Below are 24,902 nucleotides of genomic sequence, written 5' to 3'. Positions count from 1 at the left end.
ACTAGGAACTATGTGTACAATATTAAGTGGAAATTACTGATTCTGTGCTTGTTTTAAAATTTTCAGTTAAAAAAAATTAATATTTTAAATTAATTACAATGTGCCAATTTATATATCCAGTATAAATTGTGTTTGCTCTTAAGCCTACTTTTAAGTTATATTTTCTTTGGGGATATATAGTATTTAATCATCAATATATCATCTTTTTAACTTAAATTTGGCAGCATTCAAATCACTTTTACTTTCATTTAATATATATTTATGGTTCACATACTATGTACAGAATTAAGAGCAAATGCAGATGTTAATATTGTTATTGAGCAATTTAAAATACTGAAAAATAGGAATGTAAGTTGTTTAGACCTCAATTTTTTCTATCACCTAAGAGTTTTCTATGTAATTACAGTTCACAGTTGAAAGCCAACAGGGTAAAGAGATAAATACAGATAAGTTTCCATAGGAATTTAAAAATTATTCTTACCTGGGGAAAAGCAAAGATTTACTATATAAGGTGACTTTAGAGCTAAGTCTTAAATAATGTTATATAATCATTAATTGGGAGGGAACCAGGCAAAGTGGTGGGAAATTGCAGGATATATATGAGGAGAACAAGAGTCTCAGGAACATGGTATGAATTAATGCAGCCTAGGCTAATAATACTGTAAAAGGGCCTGATTTTAAAATTGGACTCTATTGCATGGACAATAGAGAGTTAATGAAAATTTTAAGTATAGGAATAATATTCAGACATTTGCTTTAGGAAGAGGCAGAGTAGTTAGGATGTAATAATTTAGGTGACATGTATTAGGACCTGGTATTAATTATGAGATTACAAAAGAGGGATATTAATAGAATTTGACAACTTACCATCTTTGGGAATGAAAAAAAAAGAAATTATTTAATGGCAATAATAAGTTTTCAGACTGGGTGCTAGAAGAATATGGTTGATAGTCTTATAAAAATTAAGAAGGAAGATGAGAAGTAGTTTGAGGAGGGAAGACAAGATTTTAGACATATTCTAGTTAAAGTGCCAGTAGCACATGCAAGTGACATCACATAGGTGGCTCTAAATGTAAAACTAGAACTCCAGATAATGGCAAGACTGAAATATTATAAGTGGTTCCCTCTGCCTGGGGTTAACGGTGGAAACAGTAAAAGTCCATGAGCTTGTCACGAAGAGATAGCCTAGAAAGAGAACAGAACTGGGTTGGAATGCTAGGAAACATGGGCATTTGGAGGAAAGAGGGCAAGGAAATCCAAAGAAAAAAAAAAAAAAAACAGAAAAAAGTGATAGAAAGGTAAGAGTTTAAAAGAAAGATAGATGTAATTATTTATAATGTCATAGTAACCACAGGAAAAGAAACCATTTCAGTGACAAGGTGGAGGTCACCAAGTCATTGCCAAGTGAATAATTATTAATTTTTTTTAAAAGAAAATTTTCAGGGGCGCCTGAGTGGCTCAGTTGGTTAAGCGACTGCCTTCAGCTCAGGTCATGATCCTGGAGTCCCGGGATCGAGTCCCGCATCGGGCTCCCTGCTCAGCAGGAAGTCTGCTTCTCCCTCTGACGCTCCCCCATCTCATGCTCTCTCTGTCTCTATCTCATTCTCTCTCTCAAATAAATGAATAAAATCTTTAAAAAAAAAAATAAAAGAAAAAAAGAAAAGAAAATTTTCAGGGGAAAGGCACACTTGAAAGCTAAAGGATGACAAATGGATTGAGGGAAGGGGAGGTGAAAAACACAGGCAATTATGCTGAAGAAAATGGTTTGGAATAAAAGGAGACACAGGTTAGCAGCTTGGTGTTCTTGTTTAATCTAGAGCCATCTCCCTTTTGACCTCAGAGGTAAAGTGTTTATCCTTCTTTTCAAGACCAGCTTCTCTAGTTGTGTCCTCTTTAATCTGGCATCCATGCTTTTTTGTCGCATCATCCTCTTTCTTGTTATTGATTTTGTTCCTCATTTTGGAGATATTATTCTCAACTTCAAAACTCCTTTTTCTTTTTTTTTTAAGGTTTTACTTATTTATTTGATAGAGAGATAGAGAGAGAGAACAAGTAGGCAGAGTGGCAGGCAGAGGGAGAGGGAGAAGCAGGCTCTCTGCTGAGCAGGGAGTCTGACGCGCGCAGGCCTCGATCCCAGGATCCTGGGATCACGACCTGAGCCGAAGGCAGACGCTTAACAGACTGAGCCACCCAGGTGCCCCAAAACTCCTTTTTCTTGATTACTATTTCTCTCTCTACCATTTTCTTTCCTCCACATTTTATCCAGTTTTCTGGATACTGGAATGCTAATATTGCTTCTCATCTCCCCCCAAGGATGAGGCTTCTGTCTCTACTGTGCCACTGATGCTCTGGATAATGCTGATGATGTTATCAGTGCTAAACCAAAGGAGCCATTCCAGTACTCACATTGCTAGGTTTCTCAAGTATATTTACTACTTTGTCTCTTCTCTAAGCTTCTCTTTTATTGGCCTATCATGACAACATAGTCTCCTGGGTCTCCATAATTTGTCTGACCTTTTATTTCTGACTTATGTTTTTTTTTCTGTGCTGACTCTTAAATTATTGGTGTTCCCAGATTCCATTATTAATACTCTGAACTTTTCCTTTTATACTGTCTCTTTGTGAGATTTATCAACTTTCAAGGTTGAAACTCTGACCTATAAGCTGAAGATGCCCAATTGTATGTTGCCACTTCAGGACTTCTCTGTGAAAAGGCATTTCCCTGAAAATTTCAAGCTTGTATGCTCAAATGTCCAATAACATCTTCAAATACAACTTATCTTAATCTAAACACCTCACTCCCCCTTCCCAACTTGGTTTTCATTATTATTGGTGAAATCATAATCTACCCTTTATCTTACTAGAAAACTGGGGGTGATTTTTGATCTTTGATCTTTCTCTCCTTCACCTGATTATTCAGTCTCCAAGTTCTGCTGATTTTATTCCCTAAATATTTCTTGAATATATTTCCTCCTATTCATAACTGTGACTTCCATCTTAATTTAAGCTTTCATTATATTATGCTTGAACCACTGTAATGAACTCACTATTGTCCTTAGGTTTTTGATTTTTATTTCACTAATATTGATCTTACCAGAATTTCCCCCAAATCATAGTAAGTTATCAAGGTCATAAAACTGAATAAAGCATTCAGTTTAAAACTCTCTTTTTCCAAGTTGGTCATAAAATAAATAAAGTCCAACCTTGTTAAAATAACATGAGTCCCCCAAGATCTGACCCCTATATCCCTTTCAACTTCATTTTCAGACATGCATGTCCTGTTTTGAATGCTACAATAAATACCATATTGCTCATAATTCCAAATTCGGGAATATAATGTAAAATTCAGGAAAGATGGTAGCAGGAAGGAATGGTCTTATGAATATATTGATTAGTTAGCATCATCTAAGAATTGATGAGAAGTCTCTCTTTCCTGTTTCTCCACCATAATATAGATATCCAAGGATCCTTATATCCAAGATGTAAGACTGTTTCTTTCACAATTAATTATTTATTCCATTGTTTCAATCATTGACATCTCCAGGCTGTACCCTTAAAATTTGAACAACCCTTGGGCAGATAACATTACATTCTTATTTCCTTGGAAATAGTAGTGTATCATGCTAAGGCTGTAGGTCTACCCCCCAGAAGTAATGTATAAATATCATGTGGGGGACATTTCAAACTGTAAATATTTTCCTACTCCTAACTTCTTTACCAGGATTCTAACATACCCTATCTCCAAGTAAGCCTCACAGCCTAGGTACAAGCCCCTACTGCTAATAGGAACACATCAGAGCCTTCATGAGTGATGAGGGTCAAGAAAGGAGAGATTAAATTGTTTTGGAGAACTGTGTCCCTAAAGAAAATTGAGGAGAAGAATAATGAAATAAAGGCCTGGAACTACAGAACCCAGTTTCTCAGTCTCACAGTTTACCTCAGGACTATCTCTAATCCAGGCATTACTTTCTAAGAGTGTTAGTGACTTTGTTTCCTTTATATTAGTCAGGATCTCTGAAGGAGTGCAATATAAATCTGCTCCCCTCCCCCAAAGTAAACCCTTCCAAATGTAGGGCAAAGAGAATTTCTCTCAGCACCAAAGGAGATTTCAGGTACCCTGTAGCATAGAAAAAGAAATTGATTGAGGTCTTCTTTTGATTCCAGGCAGTTAGAAAATCCACTTACTTACATGAGCTATTTATTTCTGAAGTTTACTCTCCATAGAATTAGGCTTGATGAATTTTACATCAGAAGTAGAAATGAAAGGATCATCATTTCATGCAAAATGTGTTCTTTTCTGTACAGATAACCAGCATTTTCAGTGACCTTTTCTGAATAACAAAAAAAACCCTTTAGGGGACTATCTTCCTCTATTTAATATGAATGTGGAACCCATCATTGAAAAGAAAACTTGGTCTTAATGTGTAAGTCACATTCAAATTGTTTGCTGAGAGACATTTATTTTTCAGATGATTAAAATAAAATAAACTGAAAAGTACATATTTGCTATAGAATATTTATAACGATTCTTCTGGGTAAAATAATTATGAATAAGACTATGTACCATGGGTTCTATTATAATTACAAATTTTCAGTGTTTCAGTTCCATTAATGTACCACACATCTTACTAGCTCCTTTATTTAAAGTACGCATAGTAGGGGCGCCTGGGTGGCTCAGACAGTTATGTGTCTGCCTTCAGCTCAGGTCATGATCCCAGGGTCCTGGGATGGAGCCCCACATAGGGCTCTTGACTGAGTGGGGAGTCTGCTTCTTCCGTTCCCTCTGCCTCTCCCACTGCTCATGATCTCTCTCTCTCTCTCTCTCTGTATCTCTGTGTCTCAAATGAATAAATAAAATCTTTAAAAAAAAATAAAGTATGCATAGTAAAGTCTGACTCTAGTTTGGAATTCAAGGCCTTCTGTAATTGGCCTCATCTTTTATTTTAAATTATTCCATATCTCCTCTGTGGGAACATTCTGCTTCAGCTAAACTTGTTCACTTTCCTCTAGGCATACCTAAGGCTTTCCTGCTCCTTTGTCTTTCTTCACATCTTATTGGCTACACCTAAAATCCATCCTATTCCTGGAAAATCACTAACACCAAAGCTTACCCATTTTCCCTCTCAACTCAGAATATTTCTTATTAAGACATATTGTCAACTAATACATTTAATCACTAAGCAAAAATATTTCAGTCATTTGCTATGTTATAAACAATACTAGATAGTGTAAAAATGTAAGCAATACATGTCTAAATATCCCATGTATCAAAGAAAAAATGACAGTAAAATTTGGAAATATGTGATCTAATGTATGATAAAAACATTACATTGAAACTTGGGGTGCAGCTAAACAGTGGTAGGGTAAAATTTACACTCTTTACAAATATTCATTAGAGAAGAAAGGCTGAAAATTGAGTATCTAGAAAGCCAATATTTTTTTAATATAGAAAATTAAACCCAAAGAAAGTAGAAGGAAGAGAAATTTTTAAAAATGTAATAATAAAAGCTAATGAAGTAGTAAATTAAGTTGTACAATAGGGAAAGCAAAAAAGTCAAAATTAGATTTGCCATAAAAACTAATAAAATATATAGACTCTTATGAAAACTTATTAAGAAAAAAAGAGAAGGCACAAAACATCAATGTCAGAAAATTAAAAGGAGGCATCATTACAGATCCTACAGAAAATTAAAAATAGGAATATTTTCCAATAAATCTGAATATTGTAATGAAATTCATATTTTGAATCCATAACTATAATTCTTCCCCAAAGAAAATTCTAGCCAGATAACTTCACTGGTGAATTCTTTCAAACATTTAAGGAAAATTTAGCACCAATCTTATCCTAAACCTTCCACTCATTTTATGGAGCTGGAATAACCTTGATGACAAAACCTAACAAGAACTAAAAATCAAAGAAAACATACAAGCTAACTTCCTTTGTGAACATAGAGACATAGACCCTAACAAAATATTAGGAGATCAAGTCTGATAATGTGCATGAAAGATAAAACATGATAAAGTTGGTTTTATTTAGGGAATGCAATTTGAAAAACAACAACAAAAAAATGTAATTAACCAGAATAATAGAATAAAGGGAAATTACATTCATCATAGTAGATCCATTTAATATAATTCATCACTAGAGTAGAAAGAAGCTTCCTTAATCTGATAAGATAAATAAAAAACATTAGCAAATATCATTCTCAGAAAAGATGAAAAAAATTCCATCTGAGAATTAAAACGAGACAAGGATGTCTGTTATTACCACTTCTATTACACATTGTACTGGAGATTTTAGCCAGTGCAATAAGGTGAGAAAAAGAAATAATATGTATAAAAATAGAAAAGTAAGAAATAAAACTCATTATTAACAAATGAAATTATTATCTACTTGAAACAATCAAAAGGATCTACAGCTGAACTATTATAATTAATGAGTAAATTTAGCAAATTTCTGAAAAAAGTTATGCTACCTTTCCCTCCCTTCTCTAGTTCATGACATTGGTTTTGTTTTTGTTTTGTTTTGTTTTTTGTTTTTTGAAGAGATCATAGCCAGTTACACTGTAGACATTTTTGATTGCTTTGATGATTTCTTCAGAATATTATTCAATACGTTTTTTACATCCTGTTTTGATTAAACTGAAAGCTAAATCTTTGGCTTAACTGGATTCCAGTTGGATAGTTGGATGCTTTGGCAAGAATACTTCAGAGGGCAATATATATATATCACACTGCATATCATTAAGAAGCCAGACTGTTTGGATGTCCCATTCCGAATGAATGGTTGCAAGTTTCATCAGTGGTTAAGTTGGTGACAATCACATTGCTTTGTTTCAAAGTTGCATTTTTCCCCTCGCAACTCTGTGGGGTGGTACTTGGTTGTAATGGAAGTATTCAGTCCCCCATTCATCTTTCATCAAATGGTTGCTAGTGTCCTCTGAAGATGCTCGCTTGAGTCAATTATTTCAGTGGGGAATACTAATTTTGTATGAATAATTTCTACTGTTTTGATGTATAAATAGGTAAACAGCGAGTACTCTACTGAGAGCAATAACTCTTAGAGAAAGCATAGTTCCAGTTAAACAGCACCTAAATGATAATCTTATTTCTCTTTTGGTTACTTGTGACTTGGGATGCCTTTAATATTTAAATGAATCTCAAGCATGACCACACTATTCTTTCAGTTGGTTAAGCTAAGTTAAGCTTGACTTCAAAGGAACATCTTGGTTGACATTTTCAAGACACTGAATGACTCCAGCCATAACCTGAATTGTAAGTCAATTAATCATAGTCCTGTCAAGTAGAATTCTTTGTAGAGCCTGTTTATCAAAGCAGAATATAAAAGAAGAAGGTAGAAAAGAGTGGAAAAACTAGTCAGAAGAAGGCAAGTAGTTCTTTTTCCTCTAATTCTTTAACATTAGATTTAAGATAGTTTCAGTTGGTTTATAGAGAAATGAGAAATGTTGAAAGGCTTTAAAATAGTTTGTTTAGAAGAAAAAGCTGGCAATGAATGAGTTACAAATTTTTTTTTTTTTTTTTTTTTTTTTGAGCAGAAGCAGTATTTCCATCTGGAACTTTTATTTAAACCTTATCTCTGCTTTGCAGCGGTACCTGGAAAGAAGGAAGAGAAAACAACCAAGACAGTGGAGCAAGGTAAAAAAAATGAAGGAGGTTGACATTATCTTCTTTAGAAAGACAACAACATGAGGAGGAAAGCACTGGATTCAGACAGGAGGAAGACAATAACTGTTAAATCTATTGCTCTCTATCACTGTCCTTGCATGCTTTTCTGTGCCAGGTAGAATGTGAGGCAGCAGTCTGGGTTTTTGTTCTTTTGTATAACTAAACTTTGAGTATAAGTTCAGAGCAGGAAACTCCACAGACTTCTTAATTATATCAGGGAAAATGCTGAAGATTATTGGGAATAAGGAAATGATCTGTAACTGTTAGACATTTTTCTGTTTGATTTGTGGTTTTAACACCACCTGATTGATCATAAGTTAAAGAATAAAAATGACATAATTCTCTTTATGCAAAAATAACCTCTCATGCTTTAAAAATAATATGTAAAACCTAAAGAAAAAAAAAAAACACACCAAAAGTAAATTATTTGAGTTTATACTATGACTTCAGCAAGTGATTCTCCCAAGAGGTCTGAAACCTCAATATTAAAAATCAGAATGTTACAAGTAGTGCATTTTATTTTTATTTATACCGCTATATAATAAATATATCACTCTAGAGTATGCTTGAGAAAAATGCAAGAGTACAGTAGAGGTAAAACATTTAAAGTGATGTTGGGCCTTGTATTAGAGCTCAGAGTGCTAATAACTTTAATTATGGTTCCCCCAGTCTTTGGCTTTTCATCTAATTTAATATTTATTACTTATTGTAATAAAATCAGAACTAGTAATAATTTTGTCAAGAATGTCAAAATAATTTTTCCTTTTAAATTTGGGAGTAATTAAATTTGTAATATCAAAAAATTATTTTTTATTTAAATATATCAGGAAAATCCTTTAATTTCTCACATTTCAGATAAGTAAATTAAGGTTAAGGATTCATTTAAGTTAAATGATTGGTTAAAAATTTATTTCCTCGGGCTTTTCAAAATAAAATCAGATTGCAATTACACTGAAAAAGTTTTCAAATTAATTTTGGCTTCTGGGGGCTCTGTGAAATTTTACAATTCAATGGAATATTTCTGTCAACTTCTTTTTGATGTGGGTATTTCCCTCTCTGAAATATAAAGTAGAGGAATAGGAGCACTACATCCCAACTTTAACTTGTTCACTTAGGCAAGGCCCTGAGCCTAAATTTCTTCTGGAAAAATAAAATAAAATAAAACGGTGTTAATTATATCAGACCTGTCTATTCAACAACATGTGGAGCTCAAATGAGAAAACATGGGAGAGGATATGAAGAATGATAAATTCCTTATTAATTGCAGAGTCCTTACTTAGGCATATTTCCTTATCACATCAGCTTTACTACAGGTGAGATAAACTATCAAACCACTTTGATCTCACTAAGCTTCACAGTTTTTCCTTTCTATGTAAAGGTGCTGATTACTCATCTTTGGCATTCGTAGATTTGTTTTTACAGCCAGAGCATATTAAGAGAAGATTGGCTAGAATGTAAAATGCCCACACTAATAACAGTACCTAAGAGATAAGTAATTTAAACACAGATTGTTTATTTCTTCTTACTTGCATGTTGGTGTCAGTTTCATTAATTCTATAATGTTTCCTCAAGTAGGTAGGAGACTAGAAATGGCTCTTAGAGTTGTGAACTTACTTATTCAGATAATCTTATAATTATTTTTTTTATTAAAAATACCTTTTTTCCAAAAGAAGAAGAAGAAGGTAGCGGGAGGGGAAGAATGAAGCGGGGGAAATAGGAGGGGTAGACGAACCATGAGAGACGATGGACTCTGAAAAACAAACAGGGTTCTAGAGGGGAGGGGGGTGGGAGGATGGGTTAGCCTGGTGGTGGGTATTGAGGAGGGCACATTCTGCATGGAGCACTGGGTGTTATGCACAAACAATGAATCATGGAACACTTCATCTAAAACTAATGTTGTAATGTATGGGGATTAACATAAGAATAAAAAAATGAAAAAAAAAAAATACCTTTTTTCCTAAAAGGTTAGGCTCTTAGCTTATGTAAAAATATGAGGTTCTCTCAATGGCTCTTTTTATATTGACTTAGTAAATCATTTTGGTTTTAAATATTGTAAAGCAGTGGCCTCATATTTTTCAACTATAGATATCATAAGAAAGAGAGTATTTGGATAAATTGCATATTTTTGAGATGATATATGTATGACTAATAATTGATATGAAAAATATATTTTGTGATTTAAAAAATCAAAAATTAATGTAAAAATAAGTCAATGATATTTTACAGATTTTACAGATTTACAATTGCCCAATTAAGCCAATATATGAGTGTAAATATAGAATCATTAGGCCTATCCTTGTTATTCTAAAATTTATTCCTAAGATGAGTCTCTTAAATCTATTGTGTACTTCTCTTCCTTATGCAGTTTAGTTATTTTCAGAAGTATAAATAATCCAAAACTAATTTATAATGCATTGAAGTACAATTAAATAGTTCTTGAAGAGTCATTTTATTTCATTTAAGTTTGCACCGTGATCTTGTACTGGGGAAAAATATGATTTTCAAAATTCTTAACTAGATTTAAAATATACTTGGTGATCTATATAAAACTGTGTATATTGAACCTCTGGACTTAGACTGAATTATAATTGTACTTAGGAAACATTGATTAAGCTAAACTTTACATCATTATGGGAAATTCATATGGTGAAAGGTGGAATGAATTTTGTTAATGTAATTTAGTAAACTAGACCTCATATCATGTAAGAAGTAGAAATTTAGTTAATCTAACTTCTGCTGAAGTCCAAAAATGTAACTCTATTTTATCTCTAACTCATGATTAATCGTGTTTTTCAGTTATTCTTTTTGTGAAGATCTTAAATTGGCCGGACTAGAATTTTGAGTATTAAGCAACACTTTATAAATAATTTCTCCACTTTAAAGGAGCACACATATACACAAACATACACCTACATACACACACACACCATTAACTATTCCTCCTTGTTCAGAAAGCAAGTACCTAGAAACATCAGGAGATACTAATGTTTAACACAGTAAATGTTGCTATCCTTACAGTGAGAGCTAAGGAAAGACAAAGATAAAACATTTTAACACTTGCTAGGTGCTGTGTGCTACTATAGGAGGATTCATCTTTAGATATTTGTATATTACATCTAGAAAGAGTGCATCATGTTTCATTAAGCTTAATTTATTCATTTGTTGGCATTTAATTTCTTACAGTGTACCTTTTCCTCCTTGTTATTCACTTTCAAAATTGACCTGCCTCCTAAATCCCATTTACTTTTCTCTTTTTCAATCTTGATTTCTTTCAGAAGAAAACATTTAGTAATATTTGTTTACTAGCCAGATGAGCAAAAGAGTCACTCTAAAGCATCCAGGGGCTTGCTACTTACTTGGGCAGGGAAGGACACCAGTCAAGACAATTAACTTTAAAAGATCTGAATTATAGACTGGAGTCCCAGTATCTCCCTGTTTTTAATTTTCTTCCTTCAAACTGACTTAAATCCAACAGTGAAAAGGTAAAGAAAAAGAGTAATAAATTAGATCACCTGTAAATCATCTTTCCTTTTCTTTCATTCACACTTATGCATGAGTTCACTTAAGGTCTTCTTTAACAGTCCATTCTAGAAGCCTGTAACAAGGCTGGCATACAGTATGCATTCAATGAATATCTGTGGGTTGAGTGAAAACAGAGGGATTTTTGAAGAAAAGACTATTAGATGACCAGATTTCAAAGAACTATGCCTCTAAATACTGTTCAATTAAGAGAATATTTTAGTTAATCAAAATATGATTTCCAATAGTGAAGGTTGCCACATTTCAGAAACCAGGACATAAAATGATTAAATTCTTCAGTTCTAAAGTGGAACTAGTAGAGAAAAAAATAATAATTAAATATGCATTATTTGTTAATGACACCATATTATTATGAACTTTGTAGATGGTGTTCTTACATAAACAAAACAGCATGTGGTGAACAGTCATCATATGGATAAACATTGAAAAATTAAATTTTAGTAATTAAAACTCTTGTGAATTTTTTTAAAAAGCTTAAAATGGAAGAGAAATTTAAACAATTGCCCAATTGAGCCAATATATGAGTGTAAATATAGAATCATTAGGCCTATCCTTGTTTTTCTTATTTTTACAACTGTGGAGCAGAATTAGATGATCTCTTAGTCCTTCCAAATGTAAAAATTTTCTATTCAACAAAGTGTTTAAGCAGTGTGTTCCTTACATCAAGATATAGAGGCTATTCTTCCTTAGGGGAAGGCTAATCTAGAAGGACTTTCATTTCTAAGATTCTGAGATTCAAATGCTAAGGAAAAGCATACTATAAACTTGAATACATATAGATAGTTCAGTATCTAAAATTAAACTGAAAGTTTCACCTCAGAAATATTAAGTATAGTTTTCCATCCTCTTAACTAATTAAAAATCACTTCAAAATCATTAAGTAGAAACATGACAGAAAAATATTCATGAAAAAAAGATTAAATAGAATTTAAGTGCCTATTAGCCACAAGAATAAATCTGAGCACAATTAGTAATCATTTTATTCAGGATAAAACTGGAGCATGTGGATCATAAATCTATCAAATACAGTTCATTTCCTGTAATAAAAAATTCTATCTTTCCTTTAATTAAGAAATGTTTCTAAATTCAGAGGCACGCTAATTTTTGTTCACCTGAAGAATTTCTGTCTTCCTTTGCCTTTGATTCTATTTTGTAAACAACAGTACCCTACATAATTGTATTAGTGTTTTAAGTTGTCATAACAGCTGGAGAAACTCAAATGCTATTACAGCTTTGTGTATTTGTCATTGTCTTCCTTCACCTTTTCAGATTCTTCTATTCTTTGTACATGCACTGGTCTATTTAGAATATGCGATGTATACTTACTGTAGATTTATCTCATACTTTCAAGTGAATGTTAATAATATCTAAAAGTAATGATTTCCCTGAGAGAAACTTATTTATTTAAATAACTAATGTTTATATTTCATGGTGTGTCAACATTATTTAAAAAAATTTTTTACATTTCAGATCAATGGAGTAAAATTGAAAGTTTAATACAAATTGTATTTAACTATTTGCTTAATATGTGATTATAAAATAACCTATTTGCACATGTGGACTAAGTCATGCTGTTGACCCTCAATAAATGTTAAATGATAACAATACTATTGATTCCTGTGAATTCCAAACTTTTGACAACAGTTTGTGCTTTGATTGTTTAATATTTATTGAGCGCCCACAACAGGCTAGGCGCTGGGGAATGGGTGTGAGGAGCATGAAGTGGGCTTCAGAGAGAAGATGGTTTACATGCGGAGCTTATACAACACGTGAAAATGAGTGTATCCTGCTTATTTATGTATTTTATATATTTTCAAGAGAACCTTTAGCAATTCTCCACTGTCTATTTGCTCACATAGCACATCTCACTTCTTAGTACTTTAATACTTTTAGAATGTTCTCACAATTATTTTATCTTATGTGTAGGAAATTCTTTTCTAGTTTCCTTCTCACTATGTTCCTTCCCACTCCCCTCATCCTTTTAATAACCAGACAGATCTACCTACCTACACAGCAGAACTACACTTATTCAGAAGAAATTTGTCTTGTTACATTAATCTCCTGCAGGGTGCCATAATCTGCCATGCAACATTTGGTTCATGTGATTCACACATTTATTGATAAGAATACCATTCAATGCTAAAGAGAATTTCAGCCTAATAAAAGGGCAATGTGTGCCAATGCTGTTGACGAGATTTGGAGGTGATGCTATGAGAACCATTCATGTTGTACCTTTTTCTCAAAAGTTAAAGGTTCTTTGTTATTAATGATCCATTTTATCTAATAGCTAATGCGTGACTTGATCACTCTTATTTTATACAGGATATACTAGAGGCAAGTACAGGTCACATAGGGATATAATTGTAATGCCCCAATTTTTGCTTCCATGCAAATATTCTGCCTTTCAATTATCATGAAAATGAATCATTCCTTTGCCTATCTGGCCTCTGCGACCATTTTTTCTTCCTTCCTTTTCTTAGAGATTCTGGGCATTTTATGGGGAAGTACACTAAAACTGTAAGATTGCCGCAGGAACCTGACCTTGTACTTCATATTGGAATCACCACTCTTTTTTGATGGGAAGGGGTTACCACTCTTAACACCAAATAACCTTATTAACTATAGGTCAGAGAAACTGGTAGGTAGAGGGGTTGAATTACCTGAAAAGACACCATCCCCAGGAGCAACGTGTCACTCCTAATCTGCCTGCATTCTACTTCTTCCATGATTTATCAAAGTAGTTTCTTAAAAGTAACACACTTTTCACATCAAATGTGTGCTCTTGCTTCACTTATAATTCTCAAACTTTGTCTTGATTTAACTTCCAACAATCTTCATGTAAAAATAATAGAATGCAATTATGAACCACTTTTTAAAGCCCAGTCAAATCTAATTGTAAATACAAGAAAGTTGTCATATGATCTCTGAATTTAATGGCAATGAACTTCAGATTTCTTTTGCCAATACTTAATATAATTTCATAATTTTAAAATAATGAAAGTATGTATTCTTGATATTATCTACATTTTAATCTCAGGTTTATAGTTCTTTAAGACATCCTTAAATATGAGGGCACCTGGGTGGCTCAGTTGGTTAAGCCCATCACTGTTGATCTCAGCTCAGGTCTTCATCTCAGGGTCATGAGTTCAAGCCCTGCATTGAGTTCAAACCCCATGTTGGGTTCCACTTAAAAAAAACCCCAAAACCAGAAAAACATACATCCTTAAATCTGGAAGAGTCTGTTTCCATGCTCTTCATAGTGAAATTCTCTTACAAATCCTATTTTTCTTCATATATAATCTCAATTACCATCACCAGGATTTGGCATGTAAAAACAACTTTTAATTATTTAACATAAATACTTGAAGATTAAAATTTTGTTCACCAGTAAGAAAAATCAACTTTGTTCCTTTGACATTCTAGGCTAGATTATATAAAGGATTGTGGAAATGCATTGTAGTGTTTACCATACAGCACACCAAGAAAATGCCTCCTCACGAGCTCAAGAACATCAAGCTGCTAATTATGCCTTTTTTTCTTTTAATATTTCGTTCTGCTCCTGCTATTATCCTGAAGCCACATATGGATTGGATTTTTTTTCCCTCAGAAATCTTTAATAGGAAGTATATTATAAGCTACTATGTTACAAAACAAAGGTTGTTTCCTGAAGTTTTTTTTTTCTTTTTATTGACTTTTTTTCTTTCATTTATAAATCAATTTTCTATTAAAGATCTGTTTAGGAAAAAAAAATTGGCATATACTGCCTTGAATAAAATTGTATAAAAACCAATTGTTATGCTACATCTTATAACAAATTAATGGAGGTTAGCTCCATTCTTTAAAAATCAAATTGCAAGAAATCATATGTAATCATTAGCCCCACATAAAAATGCATTGTTACTTTCTTCTTGATGTAAATGAAATTATACATTTTTAGGTCAAATAATTTCAGGAATGAACATGAAAATTTTATCAACATTCTACTTAAAATTTACCTGTGTCTCATTGACTATTACTGCCCCAATTTTTCATAGAATGATAATATAGTATAAACTGATTGAAAAGCAATTCTTAAAAAAAAAAGAAAATTTAATTCAGATCTTCTTTAGAATTATAAAATGGCAAAATGTAAGTTAAGAAATTTTTTTCATTATTATAACTTGCAAAGTTTGGGTTTTATTTCACTTCATTCTTATACTAGAATAAAGATACTAGTCAGATAAGCCATACAAAGCATCTATATTGTCCTTAAAACTCTTGGCAATAAAAATCATGATGAACAATTCTTAACTTGGAGTTAGCACTTGTATTGTTGGTCCTAAAAAAAAAAAACTGAGGAAAGCTAATGGTAATCAAAAATATTAACCTGTTTGAACAGTAGAGTATAGGGCTATCTCAAAATAACACATAAAGCTTAGTCTACCTTTCCCATAATTTATTCTGTGACATTAGGCTAGTTACCTGCCTTACCTAGCCTCCTTTATAAGCCAAGACTATTTCACTATGCAATTGCTAAAGGAGTTACCAGTCATAATATTGTCTAATTCTCATTTGTAAAAATTGTCTCCTATGACTGAGGCATTTCCACTTTGCCCCAAATTCTGAAGATAGACTTATTTTTCTGAATGCAAGGACAATTTGTACAAAAGTATATACCTGAAAGCCAGATTCAAATTCTAAAATGAAAATGTTTAAAAAATGTTTTATGAATCTACTAAGTGGAATTGTATTATTTGAAGTATTTACTCTATTTACATTCAAAATATACACATAAATCACACTTAAGAATCAACAAGTATATCTCTGGAGCAAAGCATGCTATTGAATATTTAATTAAATGACATGAAGATTCTCTAAATATGATTTAACCATAAGTATCAGTAACAATGGCACATAGGATATAGAAATTATGCCCTTGACACACATGCAAAAAAGAAATTGTAAAAGATGAAACAGAAGATGTTGTCTCTGGAGACAGGAGGATATGGTTAACACAACTATGGCTGGCTTCAGTTTGGGACTATTTCCAAACAAGATGACAATGACTCTCTATGTATTTAGTCAGTTTAGTATGTATAATATTCTTTTATGAACAAAACTTTATTAACTACATTGGCATAAAACCAGAAAGAATATTTGGATTTAGCATCTTCAAAGACTGTCACTGGAAGGATATAAATTTAAAATCTTTAGTGGGATACTGTAGGTCCCTTCACCACCAATCCTCAGTGTGACTTTCAAGCTTTTGCTCACTGCTTCTTCTCTACTTTGTATATCCAGCAATCCAGCCACATGAACTTTCACACTCCATGGTTTGCTTATGTTGTTCCTTATGCTGGAGCTGTCTTTCCAATTCTTCTTTGGTGACAAACTTCTTATCCAGTTTCAGAATCCACTACCTTTGCCAGTGCTTCTGTGAAATCTTTTCTCATTCCTTCAGGTAGGGTTTGTCAATCCATATGCTATGGGCCCAGATCTCTGTGTATGTGTCTCTATGATCTATGTAGATGCATTCTGGCATTAACTGAACTCAATACAACCATTTGTGCTTTTTCAGCTCCCAGCACAAAAGAGGCACTGAATAAATGTTTACTGAATACATTGAGTTTATCTTTTTAAAATATAAAATGGATCCTCCTTTTAAAATACTGTTCCCCAGTGAAGGAACCTAAATGAAGGTCCTTGTTTTGCAGGGGATCACTTTGTCACACTAGTAAGCCCTGTAGAAGGAGATTTTCTAGTTTTTTTTTTTTTTTTTTTTTTAATGGCATTAGCTTTTGTTTTACTTCAACTAAATCCCTTTTGAGAGTCTTGGACTTCAATTTTCTTTTACATGTACATATATATCACAAAGTTTAAAGTACTGATAGACAAGGACTTTCTTAAAAAAATCAAGGAAATCTAAAATATAATCAAATCAAATCAAACAATGAACTTAAAAAATTACACTCTGAACAAGTGGGATTTATTCCAGTATGCAAAGCTGGTTCAACATTTGAAAAATCAATTAATATAATCCATCACATCAACAAGTTAAAGAAGAAACACATGATCTTATCAATATACAGAAAATCATTTGACAGAATCTAACATCCATTCATTATTAAAACCCCCAGCAAACTAGGAATAGAGTAGAATTTCCTTAACTCAATAAAGAATACCTACAGAAAACCTACAACTAACATCAGACTTAATGACCAACAGAAGCTTTCCCCCTAAGATATGAAAAATTGCAAGGATGTCCCCTCTCACCACCTCTATTCAACATTGTACTAGAAGTACTAGTTAATGCAATAAGACAACAAAGGGAAATAAAAATTTACCAATTAGGAAGGAGGAAATAAAACTGGTTTTGTTCACATATGATATGTGTCTGTGTAGAAAATCTCAAAGAATCAAGAAAAACCTCCTGGAATTAGTAAGTAATTATAGCAAGGCTTCAGGATACAAGGTTAATACACACAAGTAAATTGCTCTTTTATAAGGCAGCAATAAAAAATCAGAATGAACAAAATTAAAAATGCAATACCATTTACATTAGGAATAACAAAAGAAATATTTAGATTTAATTATAAAAAGATATTTGTAAGATTTATATGAGAACTACAAAACTCAAATAAAAAAATAAAAGAACCAAATAATTGAGAATTATTCCATGGTCATGGGTAGGCAGACTCAAAATTGTTAAATGTCAATTTTTCATCTATAGATTCAATGCAATCATAATAAAAATCACAGTGAATATTGACAAACTGATATTGTGGCTATGAACAAACTTATTATACAGTTTATATGGAAAAAGAAAAGACCCCAAATAGCTAAGACAATGGAAGAACAAAGTTGGAGGACTGACACTACTATTTCAACTGTATATAAAGCTAAAACAATCAACACAGCATGGTGTTGCTGAAATAATAGACTAATAGATCAATGGAACAGAATAATCCAGCAATAGACCCACAAAAAAAATAGTCAACTAATCTTTGACACAGAAGCAAAAAAGATTCAATAGAGAAAATATAGTCTTCTCAACAAGCAGTGCTGGAACAATTGGACACCCACAAGCAAAGAAGAAGAAGAAGAGGGAGGAGAAGAAGAAGAAGAAGAAAAAGAAAAAGAAAGAAGAAGAAGAAGAAGAAATAACAGCATCAGCTAGGCACAGACTCTACACACTTCTCAAAAAATAAGCTCAAAGTGGATCATAGATCTAAATGTAAAATGGTAAAACTCCTAGAGGATAACATAAGAAAATCTAGGTGGTCTTGGCTTTTGGCAATGGCTTTTTAGGTACAACATCCGGGCACAATCCATGAATGAAAAATTAATAACTTGGACTTCATCAAAATTAAACAATTCTGTTCTTCAGAAGATACTGTCATAAAAATTTGAAGACAAGACAGAATGAGAAAAAATGTTTATAAAATACATATCTGATAAAGGACTTTTATCCAAAAAACACAAAGAACTCTTAAAACTCAATAATAGGAAGAACAGTTCATTTTAAAAATTGGCACAAGATCTGAACAGATACTTTACCAAAGAAGATATACAGATGACAAAAAAAAAAAGCATATGAAAAGATGTTCAACATCGGGACGCCTGGGTGGCTCAGTCGGTTAAGCGTCTGCCTTCAGCTCAGGTCATGATCCCAGGGTCCTGGGATCGAGTCCCGCATCGGGCTCCCTGCTCTGCGGGGAGCCTGCTTCTCCCTCTGCCTCTGCCTCTCTCTCTCTCTATCTCTCATGAATAAATAAATAAAATCTTTAAAAAAAAATGTTCAACATCATACATCATTAGGAAATTGCAAATTAAAATAATAAAATGCCCCTACGTACCTATTAGAAGGGCTAAAATCCAAAACACTAATAACATCAAATGTTGGGTAGTATGTGGAACAACAGGAACTCCCATTCATTGTTGGAGGGAATACAAAATAGTACAGCCACTTTGGAAAACAGTTTGGTGGTTTCTTATAAAACTAAATGTACTCTTACCATACAATCCAGCAATCTTAGTATATACCCAAATGACTTAAAAACTTATATCCATACAAAACCTGCAAACAAACATTTATACCTGCTTTATTCATAGTTGCTAAAATTTGAAACCAAATACACTCTTCTATAGGTGAATAGATCATTAAACTCTGTTACATCAATACAATGTTACTTTTTAAAGTACTAAAAATGCATGAGCTATCAAGTCATAGAAAGACCTAGAGGAAATTTACATTCTATTTCTAAGTGAAAAAAAATCCAATCTTAAAAGTCTTCTTATTGTATAACCCCAACTACATGATATTCTAGAAAAGGTAAAACTATGAAGATGGTTTAAAGTTCAGTGGTTGTTCGGGGTTTTGGAGGAGGGAGGGATGAATCAGTGGAACACAGGGAATTTTTAGGTCAATGAAACTAATAGTAGATGTATGTCATTTAATTTCTCAAAATCAATAGAATGACCAAAATGAACAATGAATCTTAATGTAAACTGTGGACTTTGGTTTGGTAATGATGTATCAATATTGGTTTATCGATTGTAACAAATGTATCATGCTAGTAAGAGATGTTGATGATAAGGGAGGCTGTGTGTGTTAGGGGTGGGGGTATGTGGGAACCCTGTATACTTTCCACTCAATTTTGCTACAAACCTTAACCTATTCTAAAAATCATTGAAGTTAATTAATTTTAAATAAGTATATGAATCTGAAAGAATTAGTTCACTAGGTAAATTTCAAAGTACTACATTTTGAAATTCTATACCATGAGTAATGGGAGGATTCATAAAAAACCCTCTTTACTTTTTATTATATTAATAATTTTTAAGTTAACATTTTTCTTATATTCAATTATAATTCTTCAAAATTTTTGTATCATCTCATAAAATAAGTTTTATATTTGAAAGCTTAAATAATAATGAGACTAATTCCCAAGATCTCATATAAATGTGTCTGTACAAGAGTAGTTCTAATTATGAAACAAAGTTCAAAAGACAATATAAACTATGGATAATGAATATTATTGTAGTTAAAATATACTTAAAATGAATAGATGATTAGCAATTATTACAAACATTGACATAAGTATATGCATATAAGTGTGTGACATTTTCCAACTTTGGTAATTCACCATCCAAAATTTCTTAGATAACAAAAAGTACAATGCTAGATTGAAACTTCCAGAAAAAAAAATGCTAGGTAAATATTAGGTTGAAATATATGCTTTTATTGATGATGAAAACTGTCAAATACCAGCCATTTGATTTTACTTTGATAACTTAGCTAGGTTAGGATTGCAAATTCGGGCAATAACTAACCACAGAAGATGATTGTAATGATTATTAGGCTTTTTGTAAATAATGAAGAGCAATTTTCCTAATAAAATGTGGTCAGCACAAAATTGACAAATTTATTAATTTATTCAACAAATAATATTGAATTCTTAGTATGTGTCAGATGACATGGTCTGGCTTCAGAAGTATTGGGAAGGCTATGGCAGACTAGTAGTTATGGAGAACAACTGATGTGATGTAGTGATGCAAACATGTTCACTATTCATTTTAAGGGGGCATCTGACACGCTATCTAGTTTATAATCCACTATTCTCTTAGCGCATAGTGTAGCAGTTTAACTCTACTTTTGTAGTTTGATAGTCTGGGTTCAAGTTTCCCACTACTGTTTAGTAGCTCTGACCTTGGGCAGGTTTTTGCCTCTTAGCCTCTGCTGTCAATCTATGAAATGTAGATAATACCTAACTCGCTGGAATGAGTGAGAAATTAAAGAGTTTTGTCTTAGTCAGCTCGAGGTTGCTACAATAAAAGTAGCACAGACAGGGTGGCCTGAACAGAAATTTATTTATCACAGTTCTGGAGACTGGGGGGTCCAAGATTAAAGTGCCAGTCAATTTGGTTCCTGGTAAGAGTCCTCATCCTGGTTTGCAGACAGATGCCCTCGTACTATATACCTGATATAGTAGAGAGAGAGAGAAGAAAAAGACAGAGACAGAGCTCAGCTATCTCTTATCTCTTTTACAAGGATACTATCCCACTCACAAGGACTCTAACCTCATGACCTAATCATTTTCCAGAGCCCCACCTGCAAATACCATCACATTGGGTTTTAGGCTTCAACATATGAATTTTGGAGGGACACAAACATTCAGTTCATAGCAAGATCATATGTAAAATGCCTAAGGATATAAAATAACACTTCATCATTTATGTGAATACAGGAATGACCGAAACCTAGTTTTGCCAGCCGCCAAGCAAATTATAGTCCTGTGATAATATATTTTCTTGAAACAAACATGGGAACTTTGGCATCCTGGTTGGAACATAATTACATGAGAAAAATTTCATGGCTAATAAAGTTTTCTATGAAAAACAAAATCTTTTAGAGTAGATTTAGGGCTCAGTAGCTAATTCTGTGCTACGATGTCCTAGTTTATCTCAGCCCCCAGATATATAAAGAGTGCTTATTTTCCTTTTTTAAATCATTGCATATTGCTGATCTTTCCAAAAGAGCTGGGCAGAGTTGAACTAAAATGACTAAAATGCACCCCACTGAGGTACTCTTCAGAATTCCAATCAGTATTCTGATTATTAATGTGTAACGAGGACCAGAATATAAAGGCATGTGCAAAGAGTCCACTCTGCAGCCAAGCTACACAGCCTAAAATCATCATAATTACAAAGTTCAATCAGAATTTAAAGGGAAGGGATATTTAGATGATTTCAGGAGAGTCCCTCAACTAAGATAATTTGAAAAACTATGCTATTATAGAGAAGAGCTTGTCAAAAGGACTAGAATACTGAATCCATTAGACAAGACTTTCTCCCCCATTGTGATTGCAAGATGCATATTGAACAAGTTCTGTATTTGTTAGTTGTTTTGAAGTCTTATGCTGTGGTCTATGTCAGAGTTTTAATATACTAACACAGCCCAGCTTGTTTAGTAATGCAAGGAAGCTCTTCAGAAGTGTATTTATAGTATTATATAGTTGGTGTTTTCTGAGCTCACTAACTCTTCGCACTCTGTATTGATTATGTAGCTTAACTTTCAAATATTCTAATTTGCCTTATTACAATATCTTGAGGAATACCTCACCATAGTCTCCAAGCCCTGACAGCGTTGTCCAGATGTCATTGAAGCAAATTTTATATTATGCTTTTTAATTACCTGTCTGATTAGAGGTAGATGATAATATTGGTTACATCATATATTCTTTTTTAAATAAAATGTAAAGGCTAAGAAAGAAATGCAATGAAGTTTCCAAGGTTAAAACAAAAAAGATACCAACATGTAAATATAATTGAATTGGAAACATTTTTAATTAAGGATTTTTAAACAGATATTTAGAGAAAAACATTTTAAAATGTTACAATTATGTGCGTCAAGTGCTTTAGCCCATGGAATAGGGAATGATTAAATGTATCATTAGGACAAAGAGAAAGTTAAAGATAGCTTCTGACCAAGTCATACTTAATTACAAAGTTAATGGACAGTGTCCCAGTAAAATTAAATTCTGACAACATCTTTTAAGAAGCATTCAAAATTATTATTAAATAAACATCAATATATTATATTTTCCTTCATGGAATTACAAGCAAGGCATTTTAAACCATTTAGAGAACTTGAGAATCCTTTTTTCTGTATTGATTTATAAAATTTATATTTTGGAGTTTGGAAAAATATTAAATTCTATAAAATGCCTTTTCTAAAATTTTTCTGATTGTCAAAATTATGTCCAAACGAACAGAAAACAGTAACAGATGCATGTAAAGCACTCACATATTAAATATTAAAAAAATCCATGCACTTAGTCACAATTAAATCACTTTGGGAACAATATGTTATCACTTTAGGGAGCAAGAGAAATGTCATGAAACAATTTTAATATTTTTCTATGTGATGTATATTAGTAGTCATATCCAGAAAATTATCAAGTACTATTAAACTTATAAATAGAGCTCTCCTATGGTTCTTTAAAACTAGTCTTTCCATCAGAGGAAAAATCCAGAAAGTTTGATACATTGATCTTATTCATTATGCTCATGAAAAAATATCTCAAATCAGCAGACATCTTGTATCTACAAAAGAGGTAAAAAGACAGTTTTTAAAATGACATTTCTAAACACCTCATTAAAGCTAGCTGGGTAAGAAAGGTTAAACATTTTGAGTTTGATTCTTTTCACAGCCAGGAGGCTTAAATTGCCTGATGATTCTGTTAGGCTTTTTAAACCTTCCAGTTTCAGTTTCTTTTTAAAATTTAGCTATATGTGATATTGACATCAAACCATGATGCTCCAACAGAAACATTTTTAATATCTTAATGTCACTAATAATAAATTGATATTGAACTTGGTCATTCAGAGCAATGAAAAATAAATAGCAGTCAGATCAAAGATATTCTTAATTGTACTATTTCCTTTAAACACATTGCCTGGGGTTCAAAATATTTATGTTTGTGCTAAGGAAAAACTCTAGTGCTGATTTCCTCCTTATAAGAGTGTCCATTATTTTAGTCTTTTGTTTTGCCTGTTTCATGGGCATTAAAAAAAAAAATTCTTCTAGAAGAAAACACTGTTGTTATAGATACATTTTATCTTCTACAGGACCATGTTAGAAGAAAAAGCAAATGCTATTTTCTTTTTTTTTAAAGATTTATTTATTTATTTGAGAGAGCGAGAATGAGAGAGAGAGAGAGAGAGCACATGAGTGGGGGAGGGTCAGAGGGAGAAGCATGCTCCTCGCTGAGAAGGGAGCCCGATGCGGGACTCGATCCCGGGACTCCAGGATCATGACCTGAGCCGAAGGCAGTCGCTTAACCAACTGAGCCACCCAGGCGCCCGCAAATGCTATTTTCTATTTTTAATCTTGATTAGATATATTCAGTCCCTTAACTTAAAAAAATCTGGGCCTTGGACACCTGGGTGGCTCAGTCAATTAAGCATCTGACTCTTGGTTTTGTCTCAGGTTATGATCTCAGGGTCGTGAGATCTGCCTTTGTACTTGGCGTGGAGTCAGCTTGAGATTCTCTCTCCCTCTGCTCCTCCTGCTCGTGCTCTTTCTCTCTCTATAGGAGAAATAAATAAATATTTAAAAAATTCCTGGCATTATTGAAATTGAATATGTTCCTCTTAACACAAATAATTTTTATCTAGTAAATTATTTAAAACTTGACTTGCATTACTGTTTTGATCAGTTTGTGTGATTTTAAAACATTTGGCAATAGCTAATCAAAATGTATAAGATTAAGTTTATTAGTCCAATATGTGAATGATATTTCAGCATAGGCAAATTATATAAGATTGGATTTGAAATATACAAGTAAAACATTATAACCCATCAGTCTTTTTTTTTTTTAATTTGCATGTATTATGAAGAACATGATTTTTAACGTTCTGGCTTATTTTGCCTTTGCATACTTAGTTTATTCACGAAGTCAAGTCAGTATGTGTAAACAAAGTAATAAGATTTGTTTGGGGCATTCAAAATTCATGTTATTGATTATATTGTTAGTTTCCATTTATCAATGAGACTGCAGGTTGCTTTGCTTCTGCAACACTTGCATCTAATCTGCACTTTACCTGTATTTCCAACTATTTGCTAGACATTTCCTTTTGGGGTATCTTGTTGACACATGAAACATAATACATTCAAAACAAAGATGATATTTTTC

The 24,902-nt window shown here is 32.7% G+C and overlaps 1 protein-coding gene across 17 annotated transcripts in view; it reads left to right on the top strand.

Annotated features, from left to right (window-relative positions):
• Nucleotides 1–24,902, top strand: part of TRDN (triadin) — a 382,659-nt gene that overhangs the window by 257,684 nt on the left and 100,073 nt on the right. For 16 of the 17 annotated variants that reach the window (XR_008505375.2, XM_054505540.2, XM_054505539.2 and 13 more), the window contains one exon: nucleotides 7,609–7,656. Coding sequence is in view for 16 of the 17 variants with exons in the window: in XM_054505540.2 (XP_054361515.1) it covers nucleotides 7,609–7,656 (48 nt within the window). In the remaining variant the exon portion in view is untranslated. Of the gene's footprint in view, nucleotides 1–7,556; nucleotides 7,657–24,902 lie in introns of those variants that run through there. The other variant, XM_054505543.2, reaches the window with a different exon arrangement.

The sequence above is a fragment of the Mirounga angustirostris genome, unplaced genomic scaffold (genome assembly GCF_029215605.1).
Source record: "Mirounga angustirostris isolate CCGP_5_RB_7025 unplaced genomic scaffold, mMirAng1.0.hap1 SCAF_8, whole genome shotgun sequence".
Taxonomy (NCBI): domain Eukaryota; kingdom Metazoa; phylum Chordata; class Mammalia; order Carnivora; family Phocidae; genus Mirounga; species Mirounga angustirostris.
This window is presented reverse-complemented; position numbering and strand designations above follow the sequence as displayed.